Source organism: Lontra canadensis, unplaced genomic scaffold (genome assembly GCF_010015895.1).
Source record: "Lontra canadensis isolate GAN:19392208 unplaced genomic scaffold, GSC_riverotter_1.0 scaffold34, whole genome shotgun sequence".
NCBI lineage: Eukaryota > Metazoa > Chordata > Mammalia > Carnivora > Mustelidae > Lontra > Lontra canadensis.
The window spans coordinates 9,738,630-9,751,522 of record NW_022631028.1 but is presented as its reverse complement, the minus strand read 5'-3'; the positions used below and the strand labels follow the sequence as shown (position 1 = coordinate 9,751,522).

The window sequence follows — 12,893 nt, the reverse complement described above, 5'->3', positions numbered from 1 at the left end:
GAAGCAAGAACATCTCAGAAATAACTATTAACAGATTCCTGTCAAAAGCATAATTTCAAATTCTCAAGGTTTTAAAAGAATTCTCAGAGTGCTTCAGTAGAGAGGAAAGATGTAGGGTGCCTGGGTGGCTCAGATGATTAAGCGTCTGCCTTAGGCTCAAGTCATGATCCCAGGGTCCTGGTTGGAGTCCTGCACTGGGCTCCCGGCTCAGCAAGGAGCCTGCTTCTCCCTCTGCTTCTCTGTTTCTCATGAATAAATAAATAAAAATCTTAAAAAAAAAAAAAAAAGAGGAAAGACGTGAGAAGACAACATGGGACAAGGAGCAAAAAGTACAGGCTACAAGACCTAAAGGCAGAATGCCTGAGTTTAAATTCCAATTCTTGCACTCACCAGATGCACTACCTTAAAACTTTTTAAGATATGTAGTCTCAGTATGTGTTTTTAAAAAGCAGAGATACTTACTTCAGAAAGTAGTTGTAAAGATCCAATCAAGATACACATATGAAACATCTAACGGTGTCTGGCACAAAATGTTTACTAAAAGTTTGCCTTTTAGGAAGAAAAACCACTTTAACCCAAAACACAAGTCCTATGTGAAAACTCCAGTCCCTTAAAGATAAATCCCCATTTCAGGTTCACAAGCTTAAAATCAATCTAAGACTCCAGAAAGGAGTTTATTGAGAAGCACCACACACAACAAGAAGTAACATTTGGAGAATAAAATTTTAAAAGGGCCAAAAATAAGATACCCAGAAACTGCAAGGAGCCTAGACAAATCACAGGGAGACAGGAAAAGAAAATACAATGTACTGTATGTCTGAAGAAGTCTAAGTCAGATCTAGTTATAGCAAAGAAAGTTATAGCAAAGAAGGAAAATATAACAGCTAAAGCAAAGTTTTAGAAAGCAAAATGAGTAACTAGCTCAGTCTCAAGTATAAAAAAGTTTGATGAGATTTAGGGAAGTCTTGGGACTGAAGAGAGGTCACTGTAACTGGTCAATGTTTTTGTTCTTAGGACTTCATTTCAGTAAGCTGCAAACCTTTTAAATATCAAAACTGGTATTAAATTTATTTTTAGTACTGCTAATTTTTATTTTCATATCAATCTAAAAACAAAATAAGGAATCTAAGATTTACTAAATACCTGCTATTTAAAGAAACTCCGTGAAGTTAAGTGTTTTCACATTTCCAGTGGGGACCTGAAGAAAAAGCAGCTTAGGTAACTAACCTATTCCATCATGGTCATTCACATAGATTATAAGGAAACTAAAATTTTCACCAAGATTGTTTTCTAAGCTAGGGTCAAGCAGATTATAAGCACAGAGTCAAGAGAGATACCCTGACAAATTCACCTCCAAGAGCATCTTCACTGTACCACAGAGCCTGTCAATAAAGCTTTTCTCCGCCCCCCCCCCAAAGACACACTGGTAAGTGGTAACAAAAAAGCCCTACTACACTGTAACATATATGGCACATTTTGAAAAAGAACTGGGGGCAGTAATTGCCATTATTTTACATCATTACTAATTTGACACGTAACTATTTTTCACTTTATAGTCAGTGATGTAATCTCTCAATAATACTGAGTGTATCTGGTAGGAATGGACTTTGAGCTTGGGTTACAGAAGTACCTATTACACAAGGTAGATTCCACACAAGCAGTGCCAAACCCAGGCAGCCTGATAATATAAACAGGACTGCTGTGGGTGAAACCAGAGAAAGCAAAGAAAAGCAACTAAACACATCTAAGAGCCTAGCAAAAATGAAGATCTAAAATATATTTCTCAGATTCACTGGTTATTTTTAAAGTAAAATGCCTTCACAAACATATGTATTAAATGAAGTAACAACCAACATTCTCCTCTTCAACTGTCTTTACTGCTTTAGTCACTGAACACATTTAAGGGTTTTGTGTTTTGTTTGCCACTGATAGTGAAACTTGATTTTGGTACAGAAAGATACAGGCAGAAGGATGCAGACAGACACATACTTTTCATTCACAAACTCCCATATCATTAAATTAAAAGACCTACAGTCCACAAAACAGAGGGAAAGCACAGTAAATTGTGGATCATAAAATCCTTAACTTCTTACTAATAAGATGTTTTGAAGCACCATGGAGTTTCTGACAGACTTCCAGTAATATTCCATAAGCATTATGAACTGATACATTCATCAACTGGCAGGCACAAAGAGGACCTCTGGATGTAGATATACATCCAGGTGTGTAAACAGATGACACTAAGAATGGCATTCTGTGAACCTCTTTGTGGCTCTGATGAATTAAAGTGGTTAACCGTGACTGGTCTTTCTCATCCAGGTATACACAACTGATTCTCCATTTTTTTTTTTTTAATCTTTTTTGGTCTCCAAACCATTCACCTCTGCAATATACTCCCAACAGTTAACATCTTTCACCATCAGCAGACATTTTTAACATCAACCACAATCACTATGCCCCATTCTTCACTCTTAATCACTACTGCTGCAATACCACCCCCAAAGTAACTGCCACAACACAAACTCCTATACGGTTTTCAAGCTGGGAGGAACCTTGGAGATCATCGATTACAAGCCCCTCATTTAGTATCTTAGCCAACTGTGGCCCACAGTAATTTAAGTGATTTAAATAATGGGAAATAAAATAGTTATAGCAGCTTCCATTTAGGGGTGGGAATGAGAGTGGGTTGTCAATTTGTGCCAGTCACTGAACTAAGCACTTCAGATGTATAATGAGAAAATTAAAGCACAGAGAACTCAGCCCTGGTCACAGAGTAAGTGGTAGAGGTAGGAATTCAAACCCAGGTCTTGTGCTGACTCAAACCAGAGCTCTTTCCCTAAGATACAGTATATCTCAGGCTTGTATCTTAAACCAAATTCACTGTTTATGCCCGACATATAGACAATTCTAATTTTTACTCCAAATTTTAGTATTTATAGGTACATTCTTCTATTTATTTAAGTCCTCACAAGAGCTGAGGCAACTATATGGTAAAAACCACATTTTTCAAGTGAGGGAACAGGCTCACAAATAACGTGCCCAAATTCACAGAGAAAGTCGCCAACCTAATTTCAGAATTCAAGCCATGCTCCTTCCAAGAATATTACCACATGCTAACTCTCATGAAATTATGGGACTAACCCACTACTAGTAAAAACAGGGACCGAACATGGAAAATATGAGCTCACCTGCACACCAGAGACTAAAAATTTTAAGTTAACTTTACACAGAAAACAAAGTTGGCATGTCTAGCTTCCAAAGCGTCAATAGATTTTCTGTAGTATGCATGACACATCAGGTTTATAGCATGACATGATGAAACAAATCAAATGACTAAAATTTTCATGTTTATACCTTAATCACTGCAGTTACTGGAACACGTGAAACAAAAGCGCACCCATTTAACTAATATTTAATGAAAATCTGTGCTTTGTCTGTGTACCACTGTGATGGTGGTACATGACAGGACTTTAGGTGACACAAGGAAAATTCATAGTAAGCATATTATTTTAGTATTTATAGATTTAGAGTGTAAGTACTGACTTAGAAAGATGTAACCAATGCAACAAACCAGTGGTTTCAGATCTTTCTCACAAGGGGAAAAAAATTAACATAGTGACTACATTTCTGTGGAGGGATAAAATGAAAGGCTTAACTTCTATAATATTTTTCTATTTTGAAAAAATCTAGAAAAAAGTAAGCCAAACTAGAAAATATTATTAAATATTTACATAGATGTTACAAGGATGTGGCAAATATTATGAAGGGAGTATAGGAGGCTGACTTTTTAAAAAAATATTTTGGGGGGATTTAGAGAAAGAGTGAGCACACATGAGCAGGAGGGGCAGAGGGAGAGAATCCCAAGCACAGCCCTAACTCAGATCATGATCTGAGCAGAAACCAAGAATCTGCTGCTCAAATGAGTGCCAGTGGGCCACCAGGTGCCCCAGGAGACTGACATTTTAGAAACAATGTTCAGTATATACTACTGTTCAGTAAATACTAAGCTGACAAACAAAATTCCCTAAACAAAACCAGAGAAGAAAGATCTAACAGCCTCATCACTTAATGAGATTTTTATTTACTAATAAGGAGGTCTCAGCTGTTGTTAGCTACTTTTAGGTAATCTTTTATTTTCTTACTATTATGTCAAAATTGCTCAACACAAAGAATTTCAAATTGCAGGGGGTGAGATAGGGGGGTGGGGACAATCCAGACTCAATGTAAGAACTGTCAACACAGTAACTACTATTTATTGAGCATTTACTGTTTCACCAAGTGACATGATGAGTTTTCCATGTATTAAGTACGTATACTATGAAATACTATTATTTCTACTTCATAGATGAGGAAAGTAACAAGTTTTAAGAAGTATAATTATGAGAGGGTGACAATGGTACTTTAGTTTTTCTATCCTTCCAAAACCCCATGTATTAGACATAACTAGACAGCAAAGCCAAAAACCAACAAACAAAAACATTTACAATTAAACTACCTGAAAAAAACAACACAATACCAAACTAGCTAAGAAGATAGTGACCCTCACAAACACCAAAGAATAAAGGATTAATAAAAAGTGACAGTTACGTGACCCGTACCTTATCAGGTTCTGAACAAAAGAAAATAAAGAGAGGTCATGGTGCACCTGAAAGGCCTAGGAAAAGGAGAACCACAAAACCGTCAACAAGCAATCACTAGAAATCATGACAGGGCAATTTGAGCATAGCAGCTTGAACTGAATGGGCTATGCCCACTCCGCTAGTGAGTAAACAATAGGGACCCACAATGAAGGAACAGCAGTCTTGCTCCAATGTGATCCTGAAAGTGATGTGGAGAAGAGGACAATAAAGATGAAGGAAATACAGGGTCCAAATAAGAGGAGTGGAAAACAGAACCTGGAAATTTCAGAGAGCAAACTCCATGTTCTTAAATACTTAAAAAAATAATAAGAAAGCTCTGTGAAGTCAGGAAAGCTATTCTGAAGCAAATTTCCTCCTCAAAGGTCAAGAAAACGAATTTCATGTAAAAATGTACAATAGAAAAGTATCAAGCTCAAACCCAGTACAAAGTAATTGTAAGAAAAAAGAGTAAGGAGAACAAACATCCCTACAGACAATGAAAGGAACCTAGAAAGACTTGTCCAAAAACAGATCAAACAATTTCAAAATAAGCTAAAGACACAGAGAAAAATGATACAAGTCAGAATTAGAGAAACTCAGAAAATGAGTTTTATAATAGATTTCAGCAAATGATTAGACATTTTTAAAATTACTTCAGGAAACAGACGTTTAAGCTAGTACATGAGAATGAAAGAACATAACAGATATCGCAGTAAGAGTTCTTTAAAGGAAGAAATTTTTTTAAAAACCAAAACAGAGTTTAAAATTTCACCTTGAAGACACTTATCAAGAGAATGAAAAGAAAAGCCACAAAAATTGTACCAGTACTTATGAATCCTATGTCAGATAAAGGTCTTCTATCTGTAACATATACAGAACTCTCAAAAACCAGTAAGAAAACAACTCAATTTTTAAACGGGCAAAGACTTGAAGAACCAGTTTACCAAGAAGATACAGGAATAGCAAATAAACACATGAAAAGATACTGAACATGATTAGTCATTAGGGAAATACAAATTAAAACCACTCTGCAATATGTGCCTAACAGAATGACTACAAAAAAAAAAAAAAAAGAAGGGCCATATAAATGTTGAAAAGGACGTGAAAACCTTAACTCAACTCCCACTAATACTGGTGGGAATGCAAACTGGTGCAGTCACTCTAGAAAACAGTCTGGCAGTTTCTAAACAAGTTAAACATTCACCTACCATATGACCCAGCCAATTAACTCCTAGGTTTTTTATCCAAGAAAAAAGAATGCCTACATCCCTACAAAGATCTGTACACAAATATTTGTAACAGCTTTTCTGATAATAAAAAAACTGAAAATAATTCATATGTCCATCAACTAGTGAACGTATAAAAAACCTGTAAGATATCCATATAATGAATATCACTCAGAAACAAAAAGGAATGAACTGCTGATAACCAAATATGGACCTCGATTATGCTGAGTAAAAGAAGCCAAAGACTACAAACTGTATGATTCCATTTATATAAAATTCTAGAACAAGCAAACTAAAGTGACGAAAAGTGGATCTTTAGTAGCCTGAGAAGAGGAGCACACCCAGGGAAGGAAGATTACAAAAGGGCAAAAAGAAACTTCTGGGAATAATGAATGGGTATGTTCAGAATCTTCAGAGTGGTCCAACTTTGAGGACAGATGTCAAAATTTAGCAAACTATGTATTTTCAATAAACGAAGCTTACCTCACCAAAGCTTGATTTTTTTTTTTTTTTAAACAGGAATAAGGAAAGGAATTCAGGACAAAATAAAGAATACTGAAGACACGCAAAGATGACTGACATAAGAACACAAGGAGTCCCTGAAAAGGAAAATCAAGGAAAATAATTTTTATCTCCTGAAATTAAAGGTATGAAAAATTTGAAAATACATATTGAAAGAGCATACCACATACCTGAGTATACTGACCCAAAATGCCCAACACTAAAACAAAGTCCCAAAAAATTACTGCGCTTAACAGAAAAAAATACCTTGGGAGTCTAGGCAAAAAGAATATATGGCTTTTAACGAGGTAAAGAAAATTGGATTATCATCTGATTATTTTTTGACAGGTACTCTGAGTTGGGGGAAACAATGGAATTAACATATTTAAGCTATTCAAGGACAGAAAATGAGAACCAAAAATTTTATTTCCAAACTGACCCACAAGAATAAAGGACACTGTCAACAATATATAAAAACTCGGGAAATGTCCCATGAACTCTGCCAAAATAATCTAGGAGAAAATGAACTTCAGACAACCAAACTGACTAGAGATACTGACCTAAGGACTGGTGGTGAGCATTTGATACAGAGCTACTATAAAAATAAGAATAAATGATGATTAGGAGAAACTTATGTAACAGCTATATGTCCAGATAATATAGATACAACTACTTTTCTTAAATTGGGGCTACAAATAGGGAGAGTATATGAACAATTTGGATGTTCTTACTAACTACACCAGTGAAGTTGTTATTATTATTAGACTTTTCTCGTGTCCTTGAGAACTAGAATTGTTAGAGTGGAAGAAGTAAAACTCTGTAGTCCTGATTTTGAACGGGAAGCATTAGAATGAATCATGTAGTATTTTATCAGTTCTGTCCACTGAAGAGGCTAGAAACAATGACCAACTCAATAATAATAAGCATCTCCAGTCTCCAGGTTGTAGTCTTTAAATACTACTTCCCACTAAAAGACACGGCTTCTTGAGAAATGTCTGATTTCAGGTCTAGGTAGGAATGAGCTTAGACCATATGCTAGGGGCGCCTGGGTGCCTCACTGGGTGAAGCCTCTGCCTTCAGCTCAGTTCATGGTCTCAGGGTCCTGAGACTGAGACCCACATCGGGCTCTCTGCTTGGCAGGAAGCCTGCTTCCCTGCCTGCTTGTGATCTCTCTTTCTGTGTCAAAAAAACAAAAACAAAAACAACAACCCTGACCATATTCTAATACCAGAGACTATGGACACTCAAAGACCACTAAGAGCCAAGTCAAAAGGACTCTGGGATCAAATGAAAGAGGCTCCCACAAGCCAAAGAGGGGACAATATGACCATCAAAAAGAGTAACTGCAATTAAAACTTATCAAATGTTTAAATCCACAATTGAAACCCATCAAATATTCAAATTCGTTACGAAACCTACCACATATGTTTCTGTTTATTCAGCACATACTATATACTTGGCATTAAGCTATAAACTGTTACCTTTGGTAAAGTGTCCTTTGAGGAAATGTCCCACTTTCAGGACAAAGTAACCTTTTCAACATTAAAAATAATTTTTTCAGGGGCGCCTGGATGGCTCAGACATTAAGCATTTGCCTTCTGTTCAGGTCATGATCCCAGGATCCTGCACCAGGCTTCCTGCTCAGCAGGAAACCTGACTCTCCTCTCCCACTCCCTCTGCTTGTGTTCCCTCTCTCACTGTGTCTCTGTCAAATAAATAAATAAAATCTTAAAAAAAAAAAAAAAGTTTCTTGAAGTAGCCCAAACCAGCAAAATTTGGAGATTGTTTTAGAGAAATCATCTGTCTTCATTACAGTTTAGTAAGCCATGTCTTGGCATCTTTCCCAACTTCCTACGTTAGATGTTTATAGGTAATTTTTAAAAGACCATAAAGGAAAATTGCTCCAGTATTTTTTAGATTTTCCTACAACCTCCTACTCAGTAAAAACGTATGCTATAATTTTAAAATCTCTCTAAAGCTAAAAACACCTAGTGTCAAATTGGGCTTTTTTAATGGAAAATAAATAGCCTAGGCTGTCATTGATGTTCGTCCATAAAGAAAGTCCACGTATCTCTTCTGTAATGATTTCTTGCCATAAGATATCAACGAAAATAAAAACTATGGAATTCTTATCTCAAGCCACCCATCCATCCTAAAACACCGAAAAGATCTGATCTGCTGCTCTTTACATTTTCTTGTTAAAATCTTGTAAGTTAGACAAAGCTTAGTTTAACCATAAAGTGGATGACAGAAAGTGCAAATTTCAGAATCAAAAGGCATGCACATGTCGATTAAAAACAAAAAGATTAAAGCTAAACGTGTAAACACCAGCTGCTTTAATGACAAATTTAAAAATACTATAAATTCTATAAAGAATCTAACATCACCATTTTAATACAAAATAATATTAGTGAATGCAAATAAATGTGGGGTGGGAGTAAGTAGATAGCAGAATTTTGTAAGTCTTCTATACAAACAAATAATTGTCCACAAAAATCAGGTTAAATTTCCCTAGCCACATGGTGATCCAGTCTGACAGGATATTAAGAAGTTTTCTTTCAGAAGTTTTCAACTATTTACAGCCAATGTAGTTTATCAAAAGAGAAGCCAGTTTGTACAGACCTGATAAGGAGAAGAGGTTTTAAGTATTTATCTCCAGATAGTTTGACATAATCTTGTTTATCAAAACTCTGAAAGTAAAAGCTTCCCCTCTTGATATTGTAGAGGGATAAGTTTGAACCAACTGACGATTTAAAAGAAATAGAGGAGATTTAAGAATTTATGATTTAGGGATTAATTTATTTTTGAAACATAGCAACTAGTCATTTTTAAGCTTATCTACATAAATATCAGTTATGTTGCATCAATTTTTAAAATCAAGATGTTCTAAGAGAGACTATAATTCAGAGACAAATGTAATTTTTTTCCTCCTAAAGAGTTCCACTTTTTAAGTGGAATAAATAAAAATGTAAGATTCAAAACATCATAGACACAGTCCTGTTAATTTTTAATAAAGCACTATGGAGACTCAGCTTATCTACAGGACTACTAAATACTACTAAATCAGAGGATCTTTTTTCCTTTCTAAATTTAGGCTCGTTATTAGAAGGCTACATATGTTACAACCACAAGTGCATCTTGTGAGAAATGAACATCTGCTAATAAAGCCCAAGAAAGTATACATCACTTGCTGAAGCTTACACTCACAGTAGGCCTCAAAAAGAATTTTAAAAATAGACAAGACATAGGGGAGCCAAAAGAAAGCTCATTTAATAACACTGCACCCAAAGAAACCTATCTCCTTCCTACTTCCCACCCCCCACAAAAAGAGTACAAGCAAGTCACCAAATCTACACTGCTTTCTACAAATTAACTTAGTGATGGCAAAAACAACTCCTGCAACACAAACTACACACACAATGAACTGGAATGGTACTTAAGAAAACAGCCCTAACTTCATAGTATAAGTTTCAGATTCACAACATTTGGAAACAAGCCTAATAAAATGCTGAGCATATGTAACAAGTTAGCTATCCTAGAAAGTTTACAGGACAATCAAAACTGTAGCATCTGGAATTTGTCAGATAATCACCCTAAGTCCTCAAGAGAATAAATAGAAGTGACACTTCAAACACTCACATATATAAATGTGACAACAAAAGGTTGGACAAAGGACAATATGAGAAAATACCACCAACAAAAAAAATTTGAGACAGAATCAAAGCCACAAAATTCCAAAAATAAGCCTGTTTGTTAGGGCCAGAAAGAGTCCTAACAGGATAGGCATTCTTATCCCTCGCACTGCAGACTAGTAAATTCTAAATCTACAAAAGCATAGATATGAAGGAAATTTTAACAAAATTTTAAAACTCATCAGAGAGTATGCATAAGGGAAATAAAGCATATGCACTTAGGAAATGCTTTAAATAAGTGGAGCTTGTACAGCTGTAAAAAGATTGTTCAATTCTTCTGAAATACACTCCCCCCCTTCTAAACAATTCTGAATGATACCTACGACCATAACAACAAATACATGTTTTCAACTCACATTGTCTCTCCAGTCTTGGCTACATGACAAAGAAACTGATCCAGGACAGGACAAACTTCCTTTTTTCCCCTCTTCTCAAAATCTAAATAAGGGAAGAAAGAAAAATTATCAGTATTTTCAAAGTCCATCAACCACTTAGAGTGCACTATAAAGACAAACTTTTCTCCCAGTTCTTTCTCAAATATAAAAAGCACTTAAAAAAATATATATTATCAGCTTCTCAGCCAAATATTCACCCCTGACTCTCACAAGTTCTACTTCTAACATCGGTCTCTTCACGTTGTAACAAGAATCCTCCTAAAGGGGGCACTCAACTTCTCCACAAATCATCCTTAATTCAGTGCTTCTCAAAGTGTAGTCCGGGGGAACACCAACACCAGATTTATCCGAGACACCAATTAAAATACAAATCCCAGGCCCCAACCCCCGTAAATTGTTTATCTAGGTAAAGTTCATAAATCTGCGTCTTAAGAAACTGCAGCTACCTCATGGTGCCGTTTCCACATGATTTTCGATGTCAATGCATAATTGTGAAAACGCTGAAATCACACGCTATTCTAAGTTTGAGAACCACCCGTTCTCAAGCCTGTTGCGTGGAAGGCGACCACCTCAGAATTAGGGCGCGTGGAGGAATGACTTCAGAAGCTCTGTAAAGACTTCCTGAGACACTTTAAAGTTGCTCTGCCGCCCTCTCCCCGCCCCCCACCACCACCCCAAACCTTCTACTTTTTCTCTCACCCAGACGCCTGGCGTGCGGGGGCCCGACGGAAAACGGAGCCTACCCGTAGGGGGGCTGCGGGCCCATGACCTCAAGCCCGAGGGGTGGGCGAGAGGCTGGGGCCCCTACCAAAGCTTCCCCGGCTCCCCTCCCCCAGCCCAGACATCGGCGGCCGACACAAAGCCCAGAGCCGGGCGGGAGGGAGCTGCCCACAGGGCTCCCCGCCCCTGGGGAGGTGGGAGGGGGATGGGAGCCGGGAAAGCGCCCCCCCCTCCCCCGCTCCAGACTGGCCCGGCTCCTCAGAGCCCCCTGCCCAGAGAAAGGAGAGGGGGCCGCGGACGGTGAGGAGGAAGGGAGAGGGGGGCAGCTACCCCCACCTTTCAGCGCCTCCTGCAGCCTCTCGACGTCCATGGTTTCCCGGAGTCCCTCGCAGCCTCCGCCTCCCTCCGCGGGTCTCCCGGGGACCGGAACGCCTCCCCCCACCCCCCCGACGCCCTCCCCCTCCCTCGCACACACTCCGGCACGCAGGCGACCGGGGGGGGCACCGAAGGGAGCCGGGGGAAGCGAGCGAGAGAGCGAGACCGAGAGAGCGAGCACCTCCCCGAGCCGCTACCACCAGCCCTCCAACATGGCGCCCGGCACGTCACCGCGCGCACGCTCCCCGCCGCCGTCCTCGCGCCCGCCGCGCGCCCCGACCCGGAGCCCGAGAGCGCGTGCGCGGCGGATGCGTGCCCCCCGGGCAGCGCCGGAGACCCGGCAGGCGCCCGCCGCCCCGCCTTCCCCCGGGTGGTGGACCCCGGCTTGCCTGCGCTGTACTCCAGGCGGATTGGTCGCGGCCGGGGACTGCAGGCCCTAGTTTTGAGTCTTTGGCATTTGCTGGCTGTGTGATGTTGAGCAATTTACTGAGCCTCTCTGAGCCTTACTTTCTCGGTCCGTGCAATGAGGGCACTGGTATCGACCACCCTGTACAGTTGCTGGGAGAATTAAGTGTGTACACACAGCCATCAGAGTACGCATTAAAAAAAGTGTTACGAATAATCCTACCAAGCATATCTCCGTGTCTGAACCCAACACTCATCACTGACCTACCTTGAAGAGAACTGATACATAAAAAAAGATAAAAAAATTTAGCGTTTGGAACCATCTGGATTCAAAGCCCAATTCGACCATTCCTATGTGACCCTGGACTAGTTATTTAAACTGACAGAGCCTCAGTTTCTTCACCTACAAAATGAGGGTTTGTAAAACACCCCTGAGACTCGAGTGAAATGGTGAACATGAAGCGTTCAGCAAGGTGCCTAGAACTTGTAAGCACTCGGTTAACGTGGCTGCTGTTTTCATTGTCATCATGATTTGGATTGCGTTACATAAGCACCCAGGAAGTTAGGGCGGGACCTCAGAAGGCCTCTCCAACCCCGACATTTCACAAATGGGAAAGCTGCGGTGTAGAAAGCTAGTCTGGCAAAACGGCTCCAGAACCCAGAACATCTTGCTCCTAGCCAGCGTGTTCCTTTTTATTATCTAATCTTGTCTCTGCACTTTCCAGGGAAAAGACACTGAGCTGTTCCACCTTGTCTCCTGAAAGCCTAGCACAAAGCCATGAAAGGAAGGAAGAAAAGGGGAGAAGGGCAGGAGGAAAGAAGGCTATTTTTGACTTGTGTCAGAAAGTGGGAATTTGGACACAGCGCTCCCAACTGCTGACCCTCTTAAAATAATGGCTCTGACTCTGCCCCTGGGTGGCAGATGTAGGCAAAAGCTCCCCAAAGCCAAAATACTTCTCA

At 39.3% G+C, this 12,893-nt stretch overlaps 1 protein-coding gene across 2 annotated transcripts in view; it reads right to left on the bottom strand.

Annotated features, from left to right (window-relative positions):
* PPP4R2 (protein phosphatase 4 regulatory subunit 2) overlaps positions 1–11,753 on the bottom strand; it is a 51,074-nt gene extending 39,321 nt beyond the window's left edge. Inside the window, exons 1-2 of one of the 2 annotated variants that reach the window (XM_032867411.1) lie at positions 11,490–11,753; positions 10,395–10,476 (exon numbers count right to left, since the gene is read on the bottom strand). In XM_032867411.1, coding sequence (XP_032723302.1) covers positions 10,395–10,476; positions 11,490–11,523 — 116 coding nt within the window. In that variant the 5' untranslated portion in view covers positions 11,524–11,753. Of the gene's footprint in view, positions 1–10,394; positions 10,477–10,879; positions 11,030–11,489 lie in introns of those variants that run through there. The other variant, XM_032867412.1, reaches the window with a different exon arrangement.
* Positions 11,754–12,893: the final 1,140 nt, after the last annotated feature.